The sequence below is a fragment of the Erythrolamprus reginae genome, chromosome 1 (assembly GCF_031021105.1).
Source record: "Erythrolamprus reginae isolate rEryReg1 chromosome 1, rEryReg1.hap1, whole genome shotgun sequence".
In the NCBI taxonomy this organism is placed as follows: domain Eukaryota; kingdom Metazoa; phylum Chordata; class Lepidosauria; order Squamata; family Dipsadidae; genus Erythrolamprus; species Erythrolamprus reginae.
The window spans coordinates 354,139,426-354,166,081 of NC_091950.1; the positions used below are offsets into that span (position 1 = coordinate 354,139,426).

The following is a 26,656-nucleotide window of genomic DNA, read 5'->3' on the forward strand; positions in this document are numbered from 1 at the left end:
TTGTATCCTTAAGATTTTTATTAATATTGTTTTCTCATTGCTTATTTGACCCCTATGACAATCATTAAGTGTTGTGATTCTTGACAAATGTATCTTTTCTTTTATGTACACTGAGAGCATATGCACCAATGACAAATTCCTTGTGTGTCCAATCACCCTTGGCCAATAAAGAATTCTATTCTAACTTCATTAAGAGGCTGGTGAACTGAAGAGCTGGAGGACTTTTCCTTTCCATGTCATTTACATGGAATTTGAAATCAAGACTATAGGAAAAAGAAAAAAAAGCAGGGCCTCACGTGCAATACTAACCTCACTAGATCAGTCATACAGGATCCCACCACGACGATTTCTGCCTCTACCATGCTGAGAACGAAGCAAGGAGCCACTATAAGAAACTTTTACTGTACTGTATTCCCCTTCTACCACGTGACCTTTACCCTGCCTCTCCTCCAGCCGCTCTCAACATTATTCACTGATTATTCTTTTACCAGCCCGCTTTATCTGCGGGGGTCCTTCTACGAGGCTACCCCTTTAAAACGCCTGATCAAAAAAAAGCCCCACACATTTTTCATGGTAACTCGCGGCTACGAACGGGACCGACGGTCGCTGCACAACCTCGCCGCACCAACGCCCCTCGACGTTTATTTAAAAACCGCTATTCAGTCAGGCGCCCGCAAGGCCACCTATGCTCATTAGGGAAGGCCGCGCTTTGCTTTGCTTCCCTCCGGTTTTTCGAGCGTCGGCAGGGCGGCTCGCGGCGTGCACGCAACGTCCTGTAGCGTGCCAAAGGCTTCGGGTGGGCGGACCCGCGCAGGCGCCCGAGGCGCGAGGGAGAGGCGAGCGGCCGGCGCACTTTCGGGGTTTGTAAGCGCTTCTTCTGATCCGTTCTGCAGGTGTCCCTTTAAGGCTCGGTTGGTGGTTGAGGGTGGCCGGAGGAAGCCGAGCCAGGTTGAAGGCGGGCTGGGTGGCTTGTGTCACCTGCTCTTTTCCTGTGCCCGATTTTCCTTGCTGGGGGACTCAGCGTCAAGTGTAAGGAGTTCCTGCGGTGGAAATCGGAGCTTTCATTTTTGCATTGCACCCGCTCCCGCTTCCCTTTAAAGAATCGGCTGCATACAACCCCCCCCCCCCTTCCAAGCATTTGTATTTATGCTCTTGTCTTTTGCTGAGTGGCGCTCGGAATGATTGCTCCCATTACCATCAGCGAAACTCATCAAAGAAAACCCAACACTTTGCAGATGTTTATTAAGGTGGAGCCTTGTATCTTTTTGCATTTGCTACAGACAAAGGTGTAAGCGAATGGTCAGTTATTGACAGATAAATTTGGGAACCGGCCTGCATCTTGTTTGAGATGTCATTCATCGTGGGGATTGTAGCCACTAGGAGTCAAAGATAACTTGATGGCACATAATCATATATTATATACTGCTCAAAAAAATAAAGGGAACACTCAAATAACACATCCTAGATAGGAATGAATGAAATATTTCGTTTGCACAACTATTCCATTTGCACTTGTGAAATTGACTCCAGGTTAGTGTTGCTTCCTAAGTGGACAGTTTGATTTCACAGAAGTTTGATTTACTTAAAGTTTGATTTACTTGAAGTTATATTCTGTTTTTTAAGTGTTTTCTTTATTTTTTTGAGCAGTGTACTTTCATGTATACCGTACTTTTATTTTAGAAGTTTGAATTGACAAATGTCACTCTACCCCCCCTTTCCCCCCAGAACAATAACAATAGCACTTAGGCTTATATCCTGCTTCATAGTGCTTTTACCGCCCTCTAAGTACTTTATGAAATCAGCATATTGCTTCCAACAATCTGGGTCCTCATTTTATCCACCTTAGCAGGATGGAAGGCTGACTCAACCTTGAGCCGGTGGTGAGATTTGAACTGCTGAACTACAGCTAGCAGTTAGCTGAAGTAGCCTGCAGTGCTGCACTCTAACCACTGTGCCACACCGTTTCAGAACAACAGTTCTGTTAACTTGTTTGGGCTGAAGGATGCTCCTGAACTTCAAGATCATCTTCTAATCCAACCAGAGTTTTGGCTCTTCAAGAAAAAATCTTCCAGAAAATTCTGTTCATGTTACCCCAGTTGCAAGATGATGGGGAAGGCACCTGTATTGTGGAAGAGCCTCTAGATTATCCCTCATTGATAGCCTTCTAGAAAGTAATGAAGACTAGCTACTTCCAGGGGATCTTTTAGGAAAGACTGCATATCATCTGGATTATTAGCTAATTTATTTATTAGCTATAAATCTTTCCCTTCATATGGGAACATGCATGGTATTCTCCATAACAGCAGCCCTGTGAATTAAGTTGGGCTGTAATGTTATACTTGGCCAACAGTTGGCCAGTGAGCTTCCACAACTGAAGGTGCACAAGAACCTTCTAGTAGTCCAACAACACAATGGTTCTCATTTTTTACTATTAGTGTGTTTATTGGCTTTGGATCAATTTCGTAAGTTACCAGGGTCATTTTAACACTGTTTTTATATTGTCATGGTGGCTTTGGAATACTTCAGCAATATATTTTTGTGCAATAGTTTTTACTTACGTGTGAAATCTATCTTCTGATGGAAGAGATGTAGGTGGATATTGGTTCTTCCCCCTAAGTAAAATATCCTTTATTCAATTTACTGTCCAATTTCTCAATCTTTCCTGGATTATTAATATTGTTTTGGGGCATTTCTAAGGATGACATAGTTGGGATGGGGCAGAAAAAAACTTCGTTGGCTTTATTAGGTTTGTTTGTTTGTTTATTTATTGATTGGATTTGTATGCGCCCCTCTCCGGAGACTCGGGGCGGCTAACAGCGACAATAAAACAGTGTACAATAGTAATTTGGTATTAGAAATGATTAAAAATCCATTAATATAAAAACCAAACATACATACATACATACCATGCATAGAATTGTAAAGGCCTAGGGGGAAAGAGGATCTCAATTCCCCCATGCCTGGCGGCAGAGGTGGGTTTTAAGTTGTTTACGAAAGGCAAGGAGGGTGGGGGCAGTTCTAATCTCTGGGGGGAGTTGGTTCCAGAGGGCTGGGGCCGCCACAGAGAAGGCTCTTCCCCTGGGTTCCGCCAGGCGACATTGCTTAGTTGACGGGACCCAGAGAAGATCAACTCTGTGGGACCTAACTGGTCGCTGGGATTCATGCAGCAGAAGGCGGTCCCTGAGGTAATCTGGTCCGGTGCCATGAAGGGCTTTATAGGTCATAACCAACACTTTGAATTGTGACCGGAAACTGATCGGCAACCAATGCAGACTGCGGAGTGTAACATGGGCATTTCATAGAGCTATGAACATTCTTGGGGAAAAAAATACAAAACAAAGTTAATGGGTGAACTTGGTATTCCATGTTTAATAACTTATTATTTACACATCAGTATTAAAAAGGAACCCTTAATGATGTAGGAATCAACCTTAGCAGTACAAGTACTCCTGAACTTGCAATCTATCACTCAGCAAGCGTTCAAAGTTCCAATAGACCTTCTAAGAGCTACTTATGACCCAGTTTCTAAGTTCTGACTACCCCCTCTCAAATTCACATAATCACATTTCGGGCATTTGGCAACTAGTTTACATTATGACCATTTGGAGTATACCATGGTCACATGACTGATTTATGACTTCTCTCTTCTTCTTTTTTGCCAGAAACCGAAGTTTACTTTAAATTTCTGGGAAAACCCCTCCCTTTAGGCACAATAGGTTCACTTAACAATCTCTGCAAAATGTTCATAAAATTAACCACAGTCATGTGGTGATCCACTTAAACATCAGCACGACTTACAATTGTAACTTTGGGCTCAATTATGGTCATAAATCACAGTCTACCTGTCTGTAGATTAAAAAAAATTAGAGGTATATTCAAGGAAGTGCTGGAAGTCACATGAAAATAAATTACCATAATGGCTGTTTGTTTTAAACAGTGGGATGTAAAATGTTCTTCAATAAATGACTGCCAACAACTATCTACTTAACATGTCTTCCTGAACTTTTTATTCATAAGCATATAATTAATGAACTGCCTATAATGTTTCATATGGGCCTATATATAACAGTTGTATAACAGGGAAAAAAACCATAATAAATTTGCTGTTTATTTTATATCATTATTTGTAATTTCATTTGAATAATTAAAATAAATGCAGCATAACCCATATGAAATACAATATGACTTTCATTATTTAAGCTTTTTCTTTTGCCAAGTTGAAAAATGGGCAAAATTGAGCCATTCTAAATGTGCTCATGATTGTTGAGTTCACTGTAAGATAGATTTGAAGAATACTGTTTAAACTTTAGTGCTGAAATTTTATTTATTTTATTGAACTCATTTTTATGGCCTGAAGAACTTGCAGAATAGAAGAACTATTTTGTCTGCCAAACATTTGATTCTCCCTTGGCAAGTAACAAGCCTGGGAGGTTTATTAAGGTAATAGCAAATTCTGCTCATATTTCAAGATCACAAATTGCATTGTCCGTCATAATTAACTAATGGACCAACTGAGCAAACCATGTGTCTGAATGTGTATTTTAGAAAGACTAGGTAGGGTATATTTAGCTGAATGCTTGTCCAAACATCCTTTTTATCTTTCTAAATGGCTTTGCTCCTACTTTTTTTTTATTGTAGTCTTCCATAAGTTCTCTGATTTTTTTTATTCTTTACTTTAGGTTTTTTGCCTTTATCCTTTTTTCACCTGTGTCCATTTGTGAAATCTTTATAATTCTTAAAATATAAAGTTATATAGAAATGGAATTGCTCTGTTTTACTTTCTCTTATTTTCTTTACAGAGTTGAATATAACTTACAAATAATATGTCTCCTGAAGTTGCCCTAAACAGAATTTCTCCATCACTTTCTCCCTTGATCTCCAATGTGGTCAGAAATGGAAAAGTGGGACTGGATGCAACTAACTGTTTAAGGATTACCGATCTGAAATCTGGGTAAGCTATCTTGTAATAAATTCAAGTTATGACCTTTTGATGTTATTCTGAGGGCTGGTTTTCAAACATCTTTAAGCACTTTTAATGTTTTCATTTGTTTGAAAAAAAGAAGATCCTTCTGATCTATTTTTCATATTTGCAAAGATTTCCTGGTTTGTGCAGAACACTTAAGAGTGAAATTAGTTTTCATCAATCATTCCAAGTGTTTTATTTTTCACAAGTAAGCCTAAAATGTTGAGCATATTGTCTCAGTATCATGTTCTATTTTCTCACTAAAATAAAATGGGAGTTATTTTAGGTGACTATTTGTTTTAGCATGGAGTGAATATTTTCTCAAAGTTTGGTCTGGCGGCCCACATACCTGCTTAGCAGTTTGAGCTCTTGCTGGTGTACACATGAAACCATTCCCCATTTTTCGGCACAGCAATAACCCTGTGAAGTACATTGGATTGAGAGAGAATTAAAAACTGACAGTTACCCACCCAATGAACTTGGAGTACCCAATGAATATGGAGTACTCATATCCAATGACCAAAGTCCTAGAGCCCACTGCAACAACATTGCCAAAAAGGCTTTAAGAGTTGCTAACCTAATCCTTCGCAGCTTCTTCTCTGGTAATTTTGAATTGCTTAACAAGAGCTTACAAAACATTTGTCAGACCAATCCTAGAATACAGCTCACCTGTGGGTACATTGCATATCTGGCATCAACATAATTGAGAGAGTCCAGAAATATTTCACAAGAAGAGTCCTTCACTCCTCTCCTCACAACAAAATACCTTACTCCGCCAGGCTTGAAATTCTTGGTTTAGACAACTTACAACTCTGTCGTCTCCGTTCCGACTTAATTATAGTTCATAAAATCATATACCAAAATGTCCTACCTGTTAACGACTACTTCACCTTCAACCGCAACAACACACGAGCACGAAACCGATTTAAACTAAATGTCAACCGCTCCAAACTTGACTGCAAAAAATACGACTTCAGCAACAGAGTAATCAATGCCTGGAATGCACTACCTGATTCTGTGGTTTCTATTCCTAATCCCAAAACCTTTAACCTTCGATTATCTCCAATTGACCTTTCCCCCTTTCTAAGAGGTCTGTAAGGGGCGTGCATAAGCACACCACTGTGCCTACCCTCCCTGTCCTATTGTCTTCTTTTGTTATTTTTTATCATTACTTATCTAATGTTTTATTTGTACAAATTACCACCCTATAATTGTTTGACAAAATAAATAAATTAAATAAATAAATAAAATAAACTTCCATAGCTAAAGGGAGCTTGAATTTGATCACTCTAGTGCTGATACATTGCCTTATTCTATATTATCTCCAATTGACCTTTCCCCCTTTCTAAGAGGTCTGTAAGGGGCGTGCATAAGCACACTACTGTGCCTACCGTCCCTGTCCTATTGTCTTCTTTTGTTATTTTTTATCATTACTTATCTAATGTTTTATTTGTACAAATTACCACCCTATAATTGTTTGACAAAATAAATAAATAAAATAAATAAATAAAATAAACTTCCATAGCTAAAGGGAGCTTGAATTTGATCACTCTAGTGCTGATCCATTGCCTTATTCTATATATCAGTGATTGTGTACCTTTTTTTCTTCGGGTGCCAAAATAGTGCACATGTGTGCTATCGCACACGCATGTGTGCCCACACCCATAATTCAAAGCCCCTCACTCATCCCATTCCCCTGCACATGCGTGCACGAGACACCCCTCCCACTTGCCTGTTTCCCGACTTCCATTGGGCCCAGTAGAGGCTCTCCTGGAGCTTGAGAAGGGTGAAAAGGCTCCCTCTCCTCATCCCGGAGGCTGAAATTGCCCTCCCAGAGCCTTCGTGCTGGCCAAAAATCAGCTGGCTGGCATGCACATGCATGCTGGAGTTGAGCTAAGGCAACGGCTCACATGCCGGCACACATGCTAAAGGTTCACCATCATGGCTGTATATCTGTTAAAACTGATTTGTGTAGACTTCTGCAGATGCTCTAATTTGGTCATATTCTAAATATCATATATTACTTAACTCAAATTGCGCTCTTAATCTGTGATTAGCATAGTTCTGCATATGTCTTAATTGGGTATGAATTGATCAACTGAATAAAAGCCTCATATACTTGCTTCAACATGTAGCTAAAGCAAAATGGAAATTATCCAACCAAGGTCATACCAGGCACATAGAATGATGGGACTGAGTCCCAAAATTGAGATTAATTCACTTAATACACGAACTTGATGTTTTAATAAAGTGGGAAGTAAAATTTTTCTTTTTAGATTCTATAAAGGTTTGTTGAGCATGGTTAATAGGATTTCTCATAAGAAATATTTATGTGGTTAGGTATTCCTGTTTAAAGGTATATTTGGGCTAATGGCTATGTGATATTTATTATTTAATTAATTAATTTAATTAATTAATTAATTGATTTATTTATTATTTATTTATTAAATTAATTAAATTAATTAAATTAATTAAATTAATTAAATTAATTAAATTAATTAAATTAATTAAATTAATTAAATTAATTAAATTAATTAAATTAATTAAATTAATTAAATTAATTAAATTAATTAAATTAATTAATTAATTAATTAATTAATTAGTTTGACTTCTATGCCGCCCAATCCCAAAGGACTCAGGGCGGCTCACAACAATGACAATAATAAAAAGAAGTCAAAGAAGAAAATGAGCAATTACTAAAATCCTAATTAAAATTTAAAAAATGATTAAACAACACATACTAATCATTCATACCATATTCATATACAGTATATGGACAAGCTAGTGGATTGATTTAGAGCATATACCTATCATCTCCTAAATATTATAGTTTGTGGAAAGTTTGCAGGTCAAGGACTTGAGAGAATGGTAGAAAGGCACAGGTGATGAATATTTCTTTGTGAATAAATACAGCACCTTTCAGCTATGGCGTCTGCTGCCTTCCCATAGTTGGTTCTACAAAGGAGAAGAAACTGAATTGTTGGATATTATTCATTAAAGGCTCATCTGATCACTAGAACTCAATTTTTTTTCATTTAAAATAGAAAAGACAAATACAGTGATCCCCCGAGTTTCGCGATCCCAATCATTGCGAAAGACCCGATGACGTCACTCCCTTCCTTTCTCATCTTTCTTTCTCTCTCTCTTTCTCTATCTTGCTTCTTCCTCTCTCACTCTCTTCCGCCCTCTCTCATCTCTTTCTTTCCTTCTCTCTCTTTCTCTATCTCTCCCCCTCTTGCTCTCGAGCGGCAAGCGAGCAGCCGAGCGGGCGGGTGAACAGGCAAGCGGCAAGCGAGCAGGCGGGCGGGCGAACGGGCAAGCGGCAAGCGAGCAGGCGGGTGGGCGAACGGGCAAGCGAGCAGCCGAGCGGGTGGGCGAACGGGCAAGCGGCAAGCGAGCAGGCGGGCGGGCGAACGGGCAAGCGGCAAGTGACAAGCGAGCGGCCGGGCGAGCGGGTGACGGTCTAGCGGCAAGCGATCTTGGGGTTTCCCCTTTGCCTGGGCGGCGGGGAAGACCGGGGAAGGTTCCTTCGGCCGTCCAACAGCTGATCTGCTCCGCAGCGCGACAGCAGCGAGGAGCCGAAGATGGGGTTTCCCCATTGCCTGGGCAACGGGGAAACCCTATCTTCGGCTCCTCGCTGCTGCCGCGCTGCGGAGCAGATCAGCTGTTGGGCGGCCGAAGGAACCTTCCCCGGTCTTCCCCGCCGCCCACACGCAAACTCCACCATCTGCGCATGTGCGGCCATGGAAAAAGGGGCGCGCATGCGCAGATGGTGTTTTTACTTCCGCATCACTACATCCCGAAAGATCGATTATTGCGAGGGGTCTTGGAACGGAACCCTCGCGATAATCGGGGGATCACTGTATTGACAGTACTCTTGGTTGGCCCATGGTTAAGACTTTTTCAGAAAAATTACAAAGCCCAAATATTTTGCTTTGACCAAAAATGCTCAAAGGCAAGTGGAGTGGTAGATGGAAAAAGAAAAATCAGGTCTTTGTGATGAATATCTTATGTTGCTGTGCCACATTTTGTCTCTTGATTCTTTCAAGAGACTTGGGAAAGACCTCACTGTGTGAACATGATGAGCAGTTTTCAGTCAATCTTCACAATGAATAGTCTGATTTGGTATGAGGCAGCTTCTATTAACAGTGTTTTTCCACCTGAATAAAACTTGAAACATAAATGGAATAGTAGTTGTAACTTGGTCGACATGATTGGTGATTGATGGACTGTCCATACACTGTATTGTAATACAAGTAGTCCTTGATCTTTGACCAAAATTGAGACCAGGATTTCTATTGTTTAACAAAGCAGTTATTAAGTGAGTTGTGCCTAATGTTACCTCTCTTTTTTGCTTTGGTTGCTAAATGAATAAATCACTTAAATGAATTCATGAATTCAGCAAATCCAGACTTCTCTGTTGATTTTGCTTATTGGAAGGTCACAGATAGCAATCATATAATCCTGGAATGCTGTAACCATCATAAATAGATGCCAGTTTAGACCCAATAGACTGGGGATACTGTGCCGGTCATGAGACTAGTCATAGTTCATTTTTTTCAGTGCTGTTGTAACTTTGAACAGTCACTAAATGAATGGTTGTTAATGGCTTACACTGAAAAATTAGTGGTAAAACTAAAAATAACTACGTATATCACTGCTGTTAAACAAATGCCATGAATAATATTTTGTCAATACTTCTTGTCTTTTATGATCTGATAACTGTCATCGAATGACCGTTTCACAGGGGTTGCCTAAGACCATGGGAAAAGACCAATTTCCCATGGTGTTAGGAACTGAAGCTTCTTTTCTGGTGTCTTGAAACATATTTTTACAATCCAACCAATCAGGTGTTTAGAGTGGGGGTGTCCCTCTGACCTTCCTACCAATTACCTTAAAGCTCTGTTGGGAGAATTGGTGCTAGACTTACGGTTGGGTGTCACCACAACATGAGGAACTGTATTATTATTATTATTATTATTAATAATAATAATAATAATAATAATAATAATAATAATAATAATTTATTAGACCTGTATGCCACCCCTCTCCGAAGACTCGGGGCGGCTCGCGGCAGTAGAAAGATTGAGAACCATTTCTTTAGGCCACTGTTTCCCAACCTTGGCAATTTGAAGATATTTGGACTTCAACTCCCAGAATTCCCCAGCCAGCGAATGCTGGCTGGGGAATTCTGGGAGTTGAAGTCCAAATATCTTCAAATTGCCAAGGTTGGGAAACACTGCTTTAGGCAATAAAAAACCAATGTTCTCAGAATACAATACAATACAATATGCACATTCACTACAGAAGCATTAGTTCATATAATATAAGAAGGAGTTGAGAAACTTACAATTTGCTTATTATATCAATTATGGGCAGCCAAATTGGCGGTTAAGGCTCATAGGGTAAACGAGCGCAATATAGGGTCGATATGATACATTTATTGAAAACATAGATAATATATGTCACATATTTCTCCTAGGCATATAAATGCTAAAATTACCTCATTGTTTATATTTTTTCCTTACTGGTGAGATTTTTTGTAGCTCCTTGCAGGCATTTGGGTAATTTTTCTGAGGTGGGTCTTTTATTGTTCAGATAATAGCCATTTTTCAAATCTCCTGTGAAGCTTCCTCAAACCGAAATAATTGGTTGAAATGCAACTGCGTATGCTGTCACTGTTCACTTTAGAGTAATAAAATATTTTAGAAAGCAGACTTTAACAGCCTTGAAAAATACTAAGCATTGCTTTTAAGATTGCTGTTATTAAATATCTCTTTTATTATAATATCAGATATATCCATTTCCATTTGTTTTTGAGCAGTAGACGAAAGGAAATATTATACTTGCAAAACCTGAAGTGTTTTTTTTTACATTCAAGTCTCCTTGGATTCATGTAGACACCTAGTGTGGCGTAATGGTTAAGGTGCTAGCTAGAGTGCATGTGGAGGTTTGCGTGTACATGCATAGGGTGGGGAGCCATATGCACATGTGGGGCTAGGGCACATGTGCATGTTTGGGAGCAGGGCACTTGGGGAGTTGCACATGCTTTACATTATGGGTATGCGCATGCGCACGCTTTTGGCACTTGGCAATGAAAAAATTAGCCATCACTGATATAGAGGCTTCTTCTGTATAGTATAAAAGTAGAAAAATTGATATGAGTACATTTTTTATAGTTGTTACTAATAGAATAATTAACTCTAAAACCTTAAGTTTCATACTCTCATTGTCAATATTCTGTTCTTGGTTTTTCTTTTATTTTCCTTTTTACAAAAAAACCTTCATATGGAGTAATTCAACCATTCTATCTCCATGTCATTCCTCAATTTATAGATGGTTCCCAAAAGACTACATGGGCCAGTCGCAGTGTAGGTGCTACCAAAAAAGAGATTTTTTCAAATGAGCTTGATGGTTAACAGTTAAAATTTTTTATTTTTTAAGAAGTCAAAATGAAAGCTTGTCACAAATGTTTTATTAATAAGGTATAACTATTTACAAAAAAATTTATAATGCTTAACAAATCTATATTTCAAATTCCAAGAACATTTGCATGAATATTTTACAAGTTTAAGTTCAAAGACGAAACAAACCTGTCGTAACAACTTTACAAAGTAGTTAGACTTATTTGAGCTAGTGTTTGTTGCTATTGATGTAAAATCTGAACTAATAGAATGATGATAATAAATGTAATAATAAATGAAAATATATGCATTTGTTGTGGAGCATGAGATAAGTAAAAATAAAAAATATAGTGTTTGCAGTAGTTTGCCTGTTTGTAATTTGTGGGGTTGTAGAGAGCATTTGAAAAAGATGTGTTGTGAAATAAATGAACTTCCTCAAGTATTAGAACATCTGCATCCTCTGGAATGGCCAGCAATGGCAACTTCTTTAAAGTTGATTTCTAACTATGCATTGTGAGCATGCTTGCTTTGTCAATCTTGGCAGAAATTTTGACTGTGCACATATTAGAAATGGGGAGACCTAATTGTACTTGAATACTTTTGAACATTTGGGCTCATCCTACTATATTTTGCTTTGTACAACTTTCCAACTTGTACCCACATCTTTTCATCCCCCAAAACAAGTAACATAGGTAATAATAAGAAACATTTAAAAACATAAAGTTCTTAATATATGGTACTTTGTTCAGCTAATTTTATGTAACTACAATATGAGTAGCACCTATAATCTTCATAAAAACTCAGATAAGTATTTTTTTTTAATTGTAGCTGCACATCTTTAACTCTTGGGCCCAGTTGTGATCGATTTAAGTTGCATATTCCATATGCTGGAGAAACTTTGAAATGTAAGTACTTGGTACCTTAAAATAATATGCTGGCTCTGTTAAAAAGTGATATTGCTAACATGTTGTAAGCCTCCCTGAATCTAAGGAGAAGGGCGGCATTTAAAAAATCGAATAAATCAATCAATCTGCAGACTGTCATTGGCTTTTTGATTCTGAAGCTAAACTAATAATTTCTGTTGGATAGATTACTGTTTCTCATCTGTAAAACACATTCATTATAGAAAGTTGCCTGATATCTGATCTATATTCTATCAAATGAATATCTTTTTTTATTTAAATGTTTATTGTGTTATTGATTCTACGTAGAGGGGCAGCATACAAATCTAATAAATAAAGAAATAAATATTTTAGTAGTTTGTGCTGATATTATTCCTTTTCTTTTAACATTTTTGTTCAAGCAGTGACCATTCACTGCATGCAAAGGCCGAGCCAACTTTAGGCTAAGGCCAAATAAATACTGGGACACCAATGCGGTTTCTCCTTCTAATTCATTGTAAAACGCAAATCTTCACTTGGGCGGGAAATTGCGCTATCAATGAATGTGACTTGTAGCTGTACCCTCTTCTTTAGTCCCTTGATCTTGTTTTAGAAGGAGGAAATCATCAATATTTTTAATAAAGATATCCGTGTTTCTTATTTCCATTCCAATAGACACAATGGAAAGTATCTTCAGTGTAGGTCATTTGATAAAAGTTCATCACTTATATTCACAGACTTGCATCAGTCTGATAATAAAATTAAGAAAATTTAATTAAGACATTAGGAGAAAACCAGTAGGAAGACAGCGAATTATCCATAAACTGTAAGCATAACTCATTGAATCAGTGGTGAAATTATCTAATGTGGCACGGCATCTTTCATATATAGTAGAATCGGGTTTTGTGAGTTACCTCTTTTAGAGTTTCTTTTTTTGCTTATATAAAATGCATTCTAATTTGTAGATATTTTTGAAGTTATCCATTGTGCAAGGCAAATGCTTCATATAATAAATAAATAAAAATGTGGGTATACTTTTGTGAATGTACACACACACACACACACACATACACACACACACATCCTGTATGCGTATATGTGTGTGTCTCAGAATTAGATAGATAGATAGATAGATAGATAGATAGATAGATGATTGATAGATGATAAATTGATAGAGGATAAATAGATAGAGGATAGATAGATAGACAGACACATACATACATACATACATGATAGATAGATAGATAGATAGATAGATAGATAGATAGATGATTGATAGATGATTGATAGATGATAAATTGATAGAGGATAAATAGATAGAGGATAGACAGACAGACAGACACATACATACATACATGATAGGTAGGTAGGTAGGTAGATAGATAGATAGATAGATAGATAAATAGATAGATAGGTGGTTGATAGATGATAAATCGATAGAGGATAGATAGACAGACAGACAGACACATACATACATACATACTTACATACATGATAGATAGATAGATAGATAGATAGATAGATAGATAGATAGATAGATAGATAGATAGGATAGATAGATAGATAGATAGATAGATAGATAGATAGATAGATAGATAGATAGATAGATAGATAGATAGATAGATGATAGATAGGTATAGATGATAGATAGATAATTGATGGGTGGATGGATAGATAGATAGATGATGGATGATAGAGGATAAATTGATAGAGGATAAATAAATAGAAAATAGATAGGTACATAGACAGACAATGAGAGAGAGAAAGATGATAGATGATAGACAGACAGTTCTATGACAGATTTGGGTAACAGTTCTTTAAATTAATTTCTTTATGCTGCATTTTTACAATGACTAAACATGTACTTGTTTTTGAAGTACTATATTTTTTTTTAAAAAAAGTTACAATATTTTATAGTTATGTCAGATATAGCAACAATCCCCAAGCTTTCTGGCACCAGGGACCGGTTTCAAGGAAGACAATTTTTCCGCAGGCCAGAGGGCGACATGTACAGCCTAAATCACATGCATGCTCACATGAATTTTCACTTGCTCAGGGATCGGGGACCCTGAGAGATAGCATCTGCTGAAACACTTAATCTGATACAAAGATATATTAGAGTGTTTGACATAAAGCAAGCAATTTGAATGGAAGATAGCCAGATTAAGAACTCACTTGAGATGTCAGTGTTTTTACATGAAATGTTAGAATATGAAAACTCAAAAAGATTGGAAACCTTGCAAGAGTTTATATCTTACTTTTCTTCTGAAAAGATTCTATTACAAAGGAGTAATAGAAAGGAGTTGATGATACTATACCATTCTATTACTCAGTTGCAAGTCAAATCAAGCACCCCAAAATTTCATCCTAGTATGTCAAGCCATCCAGAGTTATTTGGTGATTGAAATAAATAAATGAATTAATAAACTTTTGAGAAGCATGCTTTAGGGAAGGCATGATTTTATTCTTATATTTATATACAGTGTTCCCTCGATTTTCGCGGGTTCAAACTTCGCGGAAAGTCTATACCACGGTTTTTCAAAAATATTAATTAAAAAATACTTTGCGGGTTTTTTCCCTATACCACGGTTTTTCCCACCCGATGACATCATATGTCATCGGCAAACTTTTGTCTGCCTTTAATAAATATTTTTTTAAATAAACTTTAATAAATAAATATGGTGAGTAATAATCTGAATGGTTGCTAAGGGAATGGAAAATTGCAATTTAGGGGTTTAAAGGGTTAAGGGAAGGCTTGTGATACTGTTCATAGCCAAAAATAGTGTATTTACTTCCGCATCTCTGCTTCGCGGAAATTCGACTTTCGCGGGCAGTCTCGGAACGCATCCCCCGCGAAAAGCGAGGGAACACCGTATTTTTTGGAGAGTACAGTACATTTAATTGTTTTGAAAATAATACATAGCGCATCAGAGAAACCAGATAGGAAACCGAGTGTACCTCATCATTTCTACCTTCTATGGGGAACCATTTATTAAAGTTCTAAACTGCATTTCAAGGAATTTTTGATCAGATTGCCAAACATGCATGAGTCACAAAGTGGTACAACAGTTGAGTTGGAAATCTGCTATTCAAAAGTAGTGGGTTGGCAAGGCAATTCTTAACACACACACACACACACTTGTGAAACCTCAATTTCCATTTGATAGGAATAGATTCTGTAATTCCTGTTTCTCTTTTAAAACAGAGTGTATCACTTGCAGTGACATTGTTTTGCGGACAAAGCAAATATTGTCATTTGTATCATTTGTTACTGATACAAACTACCATATTTTGGGGGGAGGAAAATAGGGAAAAGAATCTGCTTACCAGGTATTCATCTGGCAACCATCCTTAGTGGAAACAATGGCTGTAGGTGAAACAGACATTGAAAGACAGCTTTTGTACAGGAACTACAGACATCCTGTTCTTTGATTTGTGGTTGTTATCTTTTAGGAACAGGGGAGTTTAATGAAGGAAGGCCATTAGAAATGTTGCAATAAGAAAATGTGCCCATGATTTGTTTCTCAGCAGGAGGGCATGCTTCCTTTGTGGGTACTAGTACATCCTCTTTGTAAGAGAAGAATTTTTGGGTTGGGTTTTTTTTTTTTTTTTGCAGAATATCAATCATAACAGCTGTCATGCTGCAAATTCAGATAAAGTATTTTGAAGCATGGGATTTTGAAGCGTAACTTCTCTTCTGAAGTCCATCAGATGATTAGAATGTCAATTGTTTGTTACAACACATTGAAACATTTACTGACATTGAATATTAATTGGTTGGAGTATGTATGATTTGAAAAGGGTTTATTGAAAAGTGGTATATCTTTAAAATAACCATACATTTTTTTCAGGCTTCCACATGACCCTGGACATTATGTTGCTGCTTGTTTGTGTTAAAGATGTAGCTATTTTAATGATTTAACTCATTGAAGCAGCCATATAATTCTTCCAAGACATGTAGAAGCCCACAAAAGGCTTATTGTTTTTTAGAGGTGCTGTGTTTCCATTCCTATGCCTTTCAAATCTTTTTCAAGCATTTGCTTACTTTGAAAGGAAAAATACCGGCATGTGTTTTGCCAGAGTAGATGAAACATTAATTTCTCGCTCATGGTGGATATAGCAGCCATGTATGGATTAATCCTGTCTTCTCGGTGATTGGGCTGAGCCTGCCAAAGCTTCTTGTAATGTCATTGTTGTCTCTCCTTCCACAGTTTCATTCTTCAGTTGCTTTGAGCTGGACTCTAGTGCTATACTGTAGCTCTCTCTCATTACAAATTGGTGGTGTTTTTTGAAGGCAATTGTGAGTCAGTTCCATTTGGCAGATTGGGAGATGTTGTGCTTGGAACTGGTTTTACTGGGAGGGTGAAACAGAAGCCTCTGCTCGGCTCCCTGCAAGCCCCTTCCTTCCTTCTTTTCAGTCATTCGCTTCTTGAGGGCTCTCAGGAAGCCGGGCAATGCATGCAGAGATATCACTTTGCATTGTCGATATCTCAGCTGCTAAGAGAGTGATTGGAGCACCGGCGGCTGCTTTTGCTTTGGTGGAGTGAACGGAGTCACACCCGCCATTTTGGGGTGGCTCTGGTCGCTTTCAAACAGCAAAGCCATCTTATTTAGAGCAGCAGCTTCCCAAATTAAGCCCTTTCACTTTAAACAAACTTAGAATTTTGCCTCCCTAAGATCAATGGAACTTAGCCATCGCTATCCTGCCTCCCTCCTCTGCTCCACGTGGTGGACAGTCACCATTTTGAATAGCAAGTTAGGCCTCCAACCATCCAAACGGCGCTCCAGGCCTATTATGGCCAACAAGTCAACAGCCTGTGAACCTAACAAAAATATTCAATAAAAAGCAAAAACAGATAAATCAAAATAAAATACAACAAAGAGGTCCAGTGCTGCTTACTATCTCAAAGGAGTCTTGCGCTCCCAGGTCACAGCATGTCATGCCCCTAGGGCACAGCACCAAGAGCAGTTTGAGCTATGCTCTCAGGGCATGGCACGCAGATCACAGCAGACATGTCCCTGATGGCAGCTCCGTTTTATGGCATGGTCCTTAGGAACATCGGTGATGGCTCACAGACTCCTCTGGCTCAAAAACTGGCAGGCAGATGCCAGCCATAAATGGAAGCTGGCCATGGCACGATATGAAGGCGAACACCTGTTTGCCACCTGTCTGGATCCATTACTCCCCAAAACAAAGAATCACAAGAAGTTTTTTCCGGCAGTTACCAGATGGGCCGAGCAGCATCCACACCGTACCCTAGGTGCCAGTCCTATTAAACAGGTGCCTATTTCCAATATCCTCAAGGTTTTTATGGCCAACGTTATAGACCTTATCAAGACAGACCAGAGAGGGTCCGTCCATTTAGATCCTGCTGGCCCTTTTGAGGGGGAGGAGGTTGTTACATATGCATCCAGTGCTATTTGGATGACATCTTGATTCAGTATTCTTCCCCTGATTCAGCCTATAGGGACCTGCTCCTTACCATCCAAGCACTGGAATGCCATGCCTTCTCTATAAATGGGAGAAGAACCATTTATGTCTCTCTACCAAAATTCCTCACTTAGGGGCCCATAATTGATTTCACCATTGGTGGGTTGTACCTTTCATCAGAGAGACAGGAGAACATCTGGGATCTGATAAGGTCAATTCAGAAGGACCGGTATTCCCACATTATAGACTTAGCTCGACTATTAAGCAAAATGGTGTTAGCTTTAAGTGTAGTGCCCTTCTGTGGTTTTTATTATCTTTTACAGAAATCAGGCAGGGGGGGTGTTGCCAATTTGTTTTCCGGTGCTCCATTTGGTGTTGTCCAGCCTCAATTGGTGGTGATCTCCAGCTCTGGCAGAGGGCTCCCTCTTCTGGGAGCCAGAGCGGGTAGTCCTGACAACAGATACCAGTCTGTGGCAATGGGAGGCCCACCTGGATTCTCTCATGGCCCAAGAACAGTGGTCTGTGACAGAGAGCAAGCTCAGCATCAACATCTATATCCACCATGAGGAATAAGGGGCATTGGTCCTACCTGATACGCCTCTTCTACGATGGTGGATATAGCAGCCAGGTTTGGTGTTTTTTAGGTTGGCTTTGGATGTTTCTTTGATTGAAGGTTTTAGTTTAGCTATAGCAAACTAAGCTTCTTCATCCGAAACTGGGAAAGAAGAGACAACAATGACATCACAAGAAGCTTTGGCAGGCTCAGTCCAATCAACGAACAGACAGGATTAACCCATACATGCATGGTTGCTATATCCACCATCGTAAAAGAGGCGTATCAGGTAGGACCAATGCCCCTTTTTTGTGATGAGGGTAGTATGAACATGAAGCAAGGGCTTGAAAAATGATCAAAGTGGGCATTCTGCAAAGAGTTTTACAGTGCAAAATTATAGTAGTTGGAGACAAATCAGGAAGGGTAGCTGAATTCTTTGAATGTAGTAAACCATACTTTATATCACCCATAGTTCTTGAATAAGGCATGATTGCTTACCTCCCGAATAAACCATTGTTTACCACCATTGAGATTTGATTTACTTATTATGGGAAGCAATTTTTAAAATAAATAAAAATGCCTTAAACCCTGCATTAATTTAGAATGCATTGTGGACAAACAGCGGCTTCCAAAAAGATTTTCAAAACAAACCTGTGACCTTAATCTTGTAAATAAATGGGTATTTCATATTAAATTCAAACATAGTTTCACCAATATAAACTTCATATTTGAGAATCCTTTAACTTAATTCTTGACAATTGAGGAAGATCTTTTTGATGAAGATGGAATGATACTTGAACCAGGCGCACATGTATAGAGTTCAAGCTACCTACTTATTTGTTCTCTGCCTATAGTACGGGAATCCCTTCAGAGTTCTATCTTCTGACTGAGAAAGACTAGATAAGGCTCAAAGGCATATCTCCAGAATATCTCCGAGACCGCCTTCTGCCGCACGAATCCCAGCGACCGATTAGGTCCCACAGAGTGGGCCTTCTCCGGGTCCCGTCAACTAAACAATGTCGGTTGGCGGGCCCCGGGGAGGAGCCTTCTCTGTGGCGGCCCCGACTCTCTGGAACCAACTCCCCCCAGAGATTAGAACTGCCCCTACTCTCCCTGCCTTTCGTAAACTCCTTAAAACCCACCTTTGTCGTCAGGCATGGGGGAACTGAAACACCTCCCCTGGGCATGTACAATTTATGCATGGTATGTTTGTGTGTGTGTTTGTTTAGTAAATGGGTTTTTTTAAATATTTTAAATTATATTTAGATTTGTCATGAATTGTTGTATCCTGCTGTGAGCCGCCCCGAGTCTGTGGAGAGGGGCGGCATACAAATCTAAATAATAAATAAATAAATAAATAAATTTGGGGGAAGGAATCAGACTAACCCTCTATTTATATAGTGAGTTAAGATTAATTACCCACCTCAGCCTCCTGCTAGTTGGGATGGTTGTTCTCCACCAATGACTGGTTTCTTTAAAGGTGTTAAAATGTTATTCTCTTTCAAAGTGATCTGATTTTAGCAGTAGAAGAATAAGCTGCAAGAAGCCTTAGGCATGCATGCTTCACAACTAAAAGTCTGGCATACTTATGCCAAAAGTTCAGAAACTTTTGCCTGCTATTTTATATTAGCCATTGTTTAATATTTGCCCAAATAAACTCTGATTAATATCCATGGCTTTAGTACGGGAGAAGTGGAAAGCACTAATCATGTTAGTGTAATGATATAAGTCGGTGTTTTCTTCTATGCTTTCTTCTATGACAGTAGGTAAATTATTTTTTTTCTGTTTGCTTGTTTTAAGGGGATATAATTTTTAATGCCCATTATCCTGAGTTGCCACCTGACTTTATCTTTGGAGAGGATGCTGAATTTTTACCTGATCCTTCTTCCTTACATGTGAGTATATTTTGCTGTCATTTTGTTAGTTCAATTGCTTTCCTTTTAAAGACTCTAAATTTTAGAATAAGTGTATATTTCGTTTGATGAATTGCAAAGCTGAACTCTTTCATTAGGGATTTGGCTAGATTTATTATGTGTTTTAATGGTTTTATACCATCCTAAAAGTTCGTATTTAGTTGTTAATTCACTCTTTAGATTTTTATTTTACTGGAAAACAAACAAGATTAGATACTCAGAAAGAGTTTTGGTCTCTTGGTCTCTTCTGCCTTGAAAGACGGCGTTTAAGGGGTGACTTGATCGAAGTGAATAAAATCATGAATGGGATAGAAAAGATGGATAGAGAAAAAATATTTTCTCTATCACACAATACTAGGACGAGGGGGGCACTCCCTAAAGCTCATAGGTAAGAAAGCTAGGACAAATAAAGGGAAATATTTCTTCACTCAGAGGGTCGTTGGTTTATGGAATTCACTTCCAGAAGAGGTTGTGACAGCTGTCAGCCTTGATAGCTTCAAGGCAGGATTAGACAGATTCATAGATGCCAAGTGTATCGGTGGTTATTGAAACGGATGTCCATGTGCCCTCTCTATGTTGGTTGAGGCAGTCAGGATTCCCTTGAGTAACATTTGTTGGAGGTCAAGGGAAAGGGAGGGTTTTGCCTTGGGCCACTGTGTGACACAGAATGCTGGACTCAATGGGCTTTGGCCTGATTCAGCATGGGTCTTCTTATGTTATGTTCTAGTTTTGTCTTTCATGAGTACGTGGACATTATTTTACCCTTTACTTTTTGTCTATTGTTTAATTTAGTAGATTTATATTACTGCCATCTGATCTGAACAGCTCTGGATGGCTAACACAAAATAAATATGGTATACAATACAGTAACATAATATATAGATAAGACATATTTTAAAAATGTCAGCCAAGAACCACCCAGTTAACAAGAAATGCATTTAACTCACAGTTTCAAACACTTCCTAGTTCAAACCCTTCCTAAACTCCAACCCTTCTCTTCCCAAAAAGAGAAGCTAGATTTTACAGGGCATAGCAAAGTTCAGAAGGGTTGAAGCTAAGCTAATCTCAGGAGAAATGGTGTATCACAAATCAGACATTGATATAGAACAAATTTGGCCTTTAATTGATAGTATGGGTGGAGACACTTGAGAAAGGCAGTTCTAGTAACCTGGTCTTAGAAAAGTGTGCTGTAGAACCAAATTATTTGAATTGCACCTGAAAGCTTGTTGGCATCCAATGCAACTCATAAAGCAAGACTGTAACATGGGCATACTGTGGTATGTTCATAATTGCTCTTGATGCTACATTCTGGATCAATTGCAGCTTCTGAATGTTCTTCAGGGGCTGTTTCAGGTAGACCGTACTACGGTATTCTAGTTGGGAAGTGACCAATGCATTGGAGACCATACACAGTGCTTCCTGATTCACAAATGGGCATAATTGTACACAGTGGAGTTGTGCAAAAGCATACCTGGCCATAGCTGCCGTCTATTTATTGAACAGGAGGACTCACCAAATGTGCATTGATTCTGTCTGAGGCTATGCAATCCCATCTAAAATTAAGGATAGAAGTTCACCAAATCCAGAGAGGCCTCAATTCACAACCACTTTGCATTGCATGAGTTGAACTTCCTCATTCACACTCATACAGCCTCCAGACACTGTGAAAGAACATAGCATCACTGGGCTGACTTGAACCTGGGATACATGAGTGATTATCGTCAGCAAACTTATTGTTGTTTATTGTTAGAGTTGAAAGGGACCATGCAGGTCATCAAGTCCAACCCCCTGCCTCAGCAGGAATCCTAAAGCACCCCAGCCAGGTGGCAGTCCAATCTCCTCTTAAAAGTGTCCAGAGTTGGGGAGTTTACCACCTCCGCAGGCAGGTTGTTCCACTGGTTGATTGCTCTGACCGTCAGGAAGTTCTTTATTTTATTTTATTTATTTATTTTATTATTTAGATTTGTATGCCGCCCCTCTCCGCAGACTCGGGGCGGCTCACAGCAAGATACAGCAAATCATGACAAATCCAAATAAATTTAAAATATTTAAAAATATTTAAAAAGAACCCCATTTACTAACAAACACACACACAAACATACCATTCCTTACTTCTAGGTTGAATCTCTCCTTGGTCAGCTTCCAGCCGTTGTTCCTCGTCCGACCCTCTGGTGCTCTGGAGAATAGAGTGGCCCCCTCCTCTCTATGGCAACCCCTCATATACCTGTATACAGCTATCATGTCCCCTCTGGCCTCCTTTTCTCTAGGCTATCCATGCCCAGTTCCCGCAATCTCTTTTTGTAAGTCTTGGTTTCAAGTCCCCTAATCATTTTGGTTGCTCTTTTCTGCACCTTCTCCAGGGTTTCAATGTCTCTTTTGAAGTGTGGTGGCCAGAACTGGATGCAGTACTCCAGATGTGGTCTGACCAGGGTGTAGTAGAGTGGTATTAATACTTCCCTGGTCTTGGAGTGTATCCCCCTGTTGATGCAGCTTTGGCCAACCTACCTTGAGCTATGAAATGACCTCATCTAGGGGTTTTGTGTAGATATAAAAGAGGTGTGGAAGGAGTGGTGAACCCTACTCACAAAATGGGGTGTGGCTTCAATCTCTCCTCCTCCATCAACACTAACGGAAGAAGAAAGGAGGAAAACCACTATAAGATTGTACCTCTAACTTGAAAGACACTGACAGATCAAGGAGATCCAGTATGGACATACTACTTCCATCTTGCTCCTACCAGAAATTCAGTCAATGCTGTTTCAGTCCCATGTTAAGCATAAAGCTCAACTAAATGGGGTCCAAATAAGCATTTTACTCCAGGATTCTGTGAAGTTGTGTGACTTATTTTTTAACAACCTTTCCTAAAATAGGAAAGTTGGAGTGAGGATGAAAATTGCCCAAAATATTGGGTTCCAGCTTTGCTTTATTGAATATCATGTGTGTTGGTGACCTTGTTTACTGCAATTTTACTTACTATGCCATAAGTTGGTTTTCTAGATTTGCTTTCATTTTATATTTTATATATCTTCCACTAGCAAAAGATCAGAACTGCATCCTAAAAGGGATTTGAAAGGGCTGGCCCTTATCTGAATGTTTAGTTTAATTTGAAAGAATAGCATCCTTAGCTCGTTCATTTTGCGCTGTGTGTGTGTGTATATATATATATAAAAATAATATAAAAATAATAATTTTACTCAGTTGTTGACCATAAATCTTGCATTTCTGGTTTCAGGATATTAGTGGATAATGATATTTTCATATTCAAATGAATATATTTGAGAGAACATTAGTCATTGTCATAAATTTGTATTTAATATATGGAACTGTACTTCATAGCACTCTTTAAAAATGAATATTAAAACAATTGTAATCTTTAATCAAATTATAATAATGAAAAATGAGAGGCAATCAAAAACCAGCAAAGGCCATAGTTTATCATTAAAATTGCATGGATAAATGAACTATCTTGACTTGATGCAAAAATATAATGTATTAGTCTGGAAGTATTTCCAGAGCTGAAGCACCATCACAAAAATATTTTCATAATTTTGAATATAAATAATCACTTTGCATGCATCACCCTTAATTGTTAAATATTGCAGAAACATCAGAATAAATTTGCAATTGCACTTTAATATACTGTTTACTTTCTTGCAGAAATTTCAAGTAATTATCACAACTGCAGTTTAATTAGAAAGCAGTGATTCAGTAGTCTTTCAAATATACTTCGTATACAAAATAATACTAGTCTTATGTATGTTTAGTGGTGGCAAATGTAATATACAGTATTTGTGGAAAATGTATATTAGGATAGACATTTTCAGAGAAGAAAGAAATACTTGTAAATTTGACTGATTAGTCAGTTATTTAAGACTAATCTACTTTTCCATTCTGCTTTAATGCATAATGTCTGTTTGAAACAGAAATGCTATTCTCACACAGCAATTCTAACTTTATTATTGTGAGTATGAATGTGTGGCAGCAGAAATTAAAATATTACTTTGAATGACACTTTTGTAATTGGAAAAGAAATAGGGGAATATTAATTACAAGATATGACTTCCTGATCAGCAAATTTTTCCTTTAGGAGAACTAACTTTTAAGTAAGCATACTTAAGTTTGTATCAGATTATGAAAGTAGATACTGCAATACCAGCACACTAGTGATTCTGTATAATTCATCAAAGCAATTTACAAGTAAATAACTTATTTTTAATGCTGAAGAATGTACACTTTTGTATTCACATACCATGTTTTCCCCAAAATAAGACATTCCCTGATGATAAGCCCAAACGGGCTTTATTTCTGGGAAATGTGGTATTAGATAAGGTAACCATGAAATTGTCAAAAGTTAATGTTGATTTCAAGTTGTTATTTATTAATGCAGCTGCTTGCAAAATATAGTTATCTGTTGCTTTCATAGTGCATATTTTTAGGGGCATATTGATCATGATTTTTTTTGTCCTACAGTTGCTAATTAAATGCTACTGTAGTCACAGTCACTACTTTGCTCTGATTTTCACTTTCTTCAGATTTTCTAATATTGCCTCTAGTCCTGTTAGGGAGACTTATGGAGCAAGGAGAAGAAGATTAATTTAAAAAACCATATTTTCTTTAAAAGGGAACTTCTAGTTTGTGGAATTTTGCTCTCTACAAATTTGTGGCCAATCCCTAAGATATTTTAAGTGTATACTTTAAAATGTGAATAAACTTTGACACTTATACACTAGATACAGGTGGGAAAAAATCGGAGACAATTCAATGTAGCTGAAAATGTTAGTGATGACTAAGGTTAATTTTCTGTCTCTGTGTGTGTGTGTGTGTTTATGTGTAGTAGTGCTTCATAATATTTAAATAAAACTTTTATAGCCTAAGCTCACAAATAAATTTTTATTTTGCTGCAAACTGAAATTGCATCTTTTAAAAAAAATCAGCTCTACTTTAATATTAGTCACTCTGAAGGGCTAGATATCTTGTATTTTCTTGACATTTATTTTCCTTGTCAATTACTGCACTTAATTCTTCCTCCTAAAAATATGAAAGTACACTAACTGAAGATCTTGCTGTTTTCTGTAGTGTAGCCAGGAAAAACAGTGGCAAGCTGTCTTCTTCAAAGTCACGTTTCTGGAAGATATTCCAGCAACCTGGATGCTTAAGCACTTTCTTAAGAAAAACAAGCTCCATTTAATTAAGAAACTATTTGCTGATTCTCTTATTGACAAGCCTAACTTGCTACTTATTCTGACTTTTCTTAGTTGTAGAAACTCGTTATACCACATGTGTAGTGTAAGAGTATAGAAATATTATCCCAATAGCTAGAGTTAGGCTATAGGTGAGTCAATGAGTTGTCCATGGATTACATTTGGCTGTTTCAGGATTGCAACTAAATTGCAATTGTGTGTCATCTGTTACAGTAGTACAAAATAACGTAGATAACATTTCCTTGTGCTGGCTTTAATTGTAGTAATCTTTATTAAGCATCTCATTTTCCTTTCTTGCCATGGATAATGTGGTTAAGAGGGAGACCATTGTTTCTGTATTTTGTGTTGTTGTCTAAAGCTTGTAAATTGGATGGTTTGGAAATCCATATAAAGAATATTAAAGTAGCTAATAAAACAACCTTTATAGATGTAAGTGAATTCATTTTTCTGTTATTTGCAAACAGGTCAATCTGTAACTTTATCAGAATTTTCCCTCCCTGTGGCAGTCCTTTGTCACAGAATCTTATAGAGAGATGGGCAGCAAAGGAAAGAAGGAAGGAAAGGAAAGGAAGACTGTGATTTAGAAAATATTTTTAGTGTCAGCTCTTGGGTTCTAATTTATAACTACAGTAGTCCCTCAGTAGTCCCTCACCTATCGCTGGTGTTACGTTCCAGACCTGGCCGCGATAGGTGAAATCCGCGATGGGGAATTTATTGACTGATAATACTTATTTAAGTATTTATATTGTAATTGTTTGGTAGTTTTAAGTGTTTATAAACCCTTCCCACACAGTATTTATTTTAGGTACAGTATTTAAATACAGTATTTACAATTTTAGATATTTTTATTTTTTTAAAAAACCTGCCGATCGAGTTCGGCGGGCTGTTTAAATCTGCCGATCGGCTTCCTCAGAAACCCGCGATGAAGTAAAGCCGCAGTAGGTGAAGCGCGGTATAGCGAGGGACTACTGTATATAATTATGCTAAGAGAATTGAATCATAGAATAGAATAGAATTTTATTGGCCGTGTGATTGGACACACAAGGAATTTGTCTTGGTGCATATGCTCTCAGCGTACATAAAAGGAAAAGATACATTTGTCGAGAATCATGTGGTACAACACTTAATGATTGTCATAGGGGTCAAATAAGCAATGAAGAAACAATCAACATTAATAAAAATCTTAGGATACAAGCAACAAGTTACAGTCATACAGTCCTAAGTGGGAGGAAAAGGATGATAGGAATGATGAGAAAAACTAGTAGGAATAGAAGTGCAGATTTAGTAAAAAGTCTGACAGTGTTGAAGGA

The 26,656-nt window shown here is 38.0% G+C and overlaps 2 protein-coding genes across 8 annotated transcripts in view; one reads left to right on the forward strand and one right to left on the reverse strand.

The window, feature by feature from the left end:
* Positions 1–794, reverse strand: part of RBKS (ribokinase) — a 77,636-nt gene extending 76,842 nt beyond the window's left edge. For 2 of the 3 annotated variants that reach the window (XM_070734287.1, XM_070734285.1), the window contains exon 1: positions 310–469. In XM_070734287.1, the coding sequence (XP_070590388.1) occupies positions 310–362 (53 nt within the window). In that variant the 5' untranslated portion in view covers positions 363–469. Of the gene's footprint in view, positions 1–309 lie in introns of all 3 variants that reach the window. The other variant, XM_070734286.1, reaches the window with a different exon arrangement.
* BABAM2 (BRISC and BRCA1 A complex member 2) overlaps positions 719–26,656 on the forward strand; it is a 161,695-nt gene continuing 135,757 nt past the window's right edge. Inside the window, exons 1-4 of one of the 5 annotated variants that reach the window (XM_070734280.1) lie at positions 719–860; positions 4,800–4,951; positions 12,196–12,272; positions 20,033–20,127. In XM_070734280.1, the coding sequence (XP_070590381.1) occupies positions 4,824–4,951; positions 12,196–12,272; positions 20,033–20,127 (300 nt within the window). In that variant the 5' untranslated portion in view covers positions 719–860; positions 4,800–4,823. Of the gene's footprint in view, positions 1,030–1,171; positions 1,248–4,799; positions 4,952–12,195; positions 12,273–20,032; positions 20,128–26,656 lie in introns of those variants that run through there. The other 4 variants (XM_070734282.1, XM_070734281.1, XM_070734284.1 and 1 more) reach the window with 4 other exon arrangements.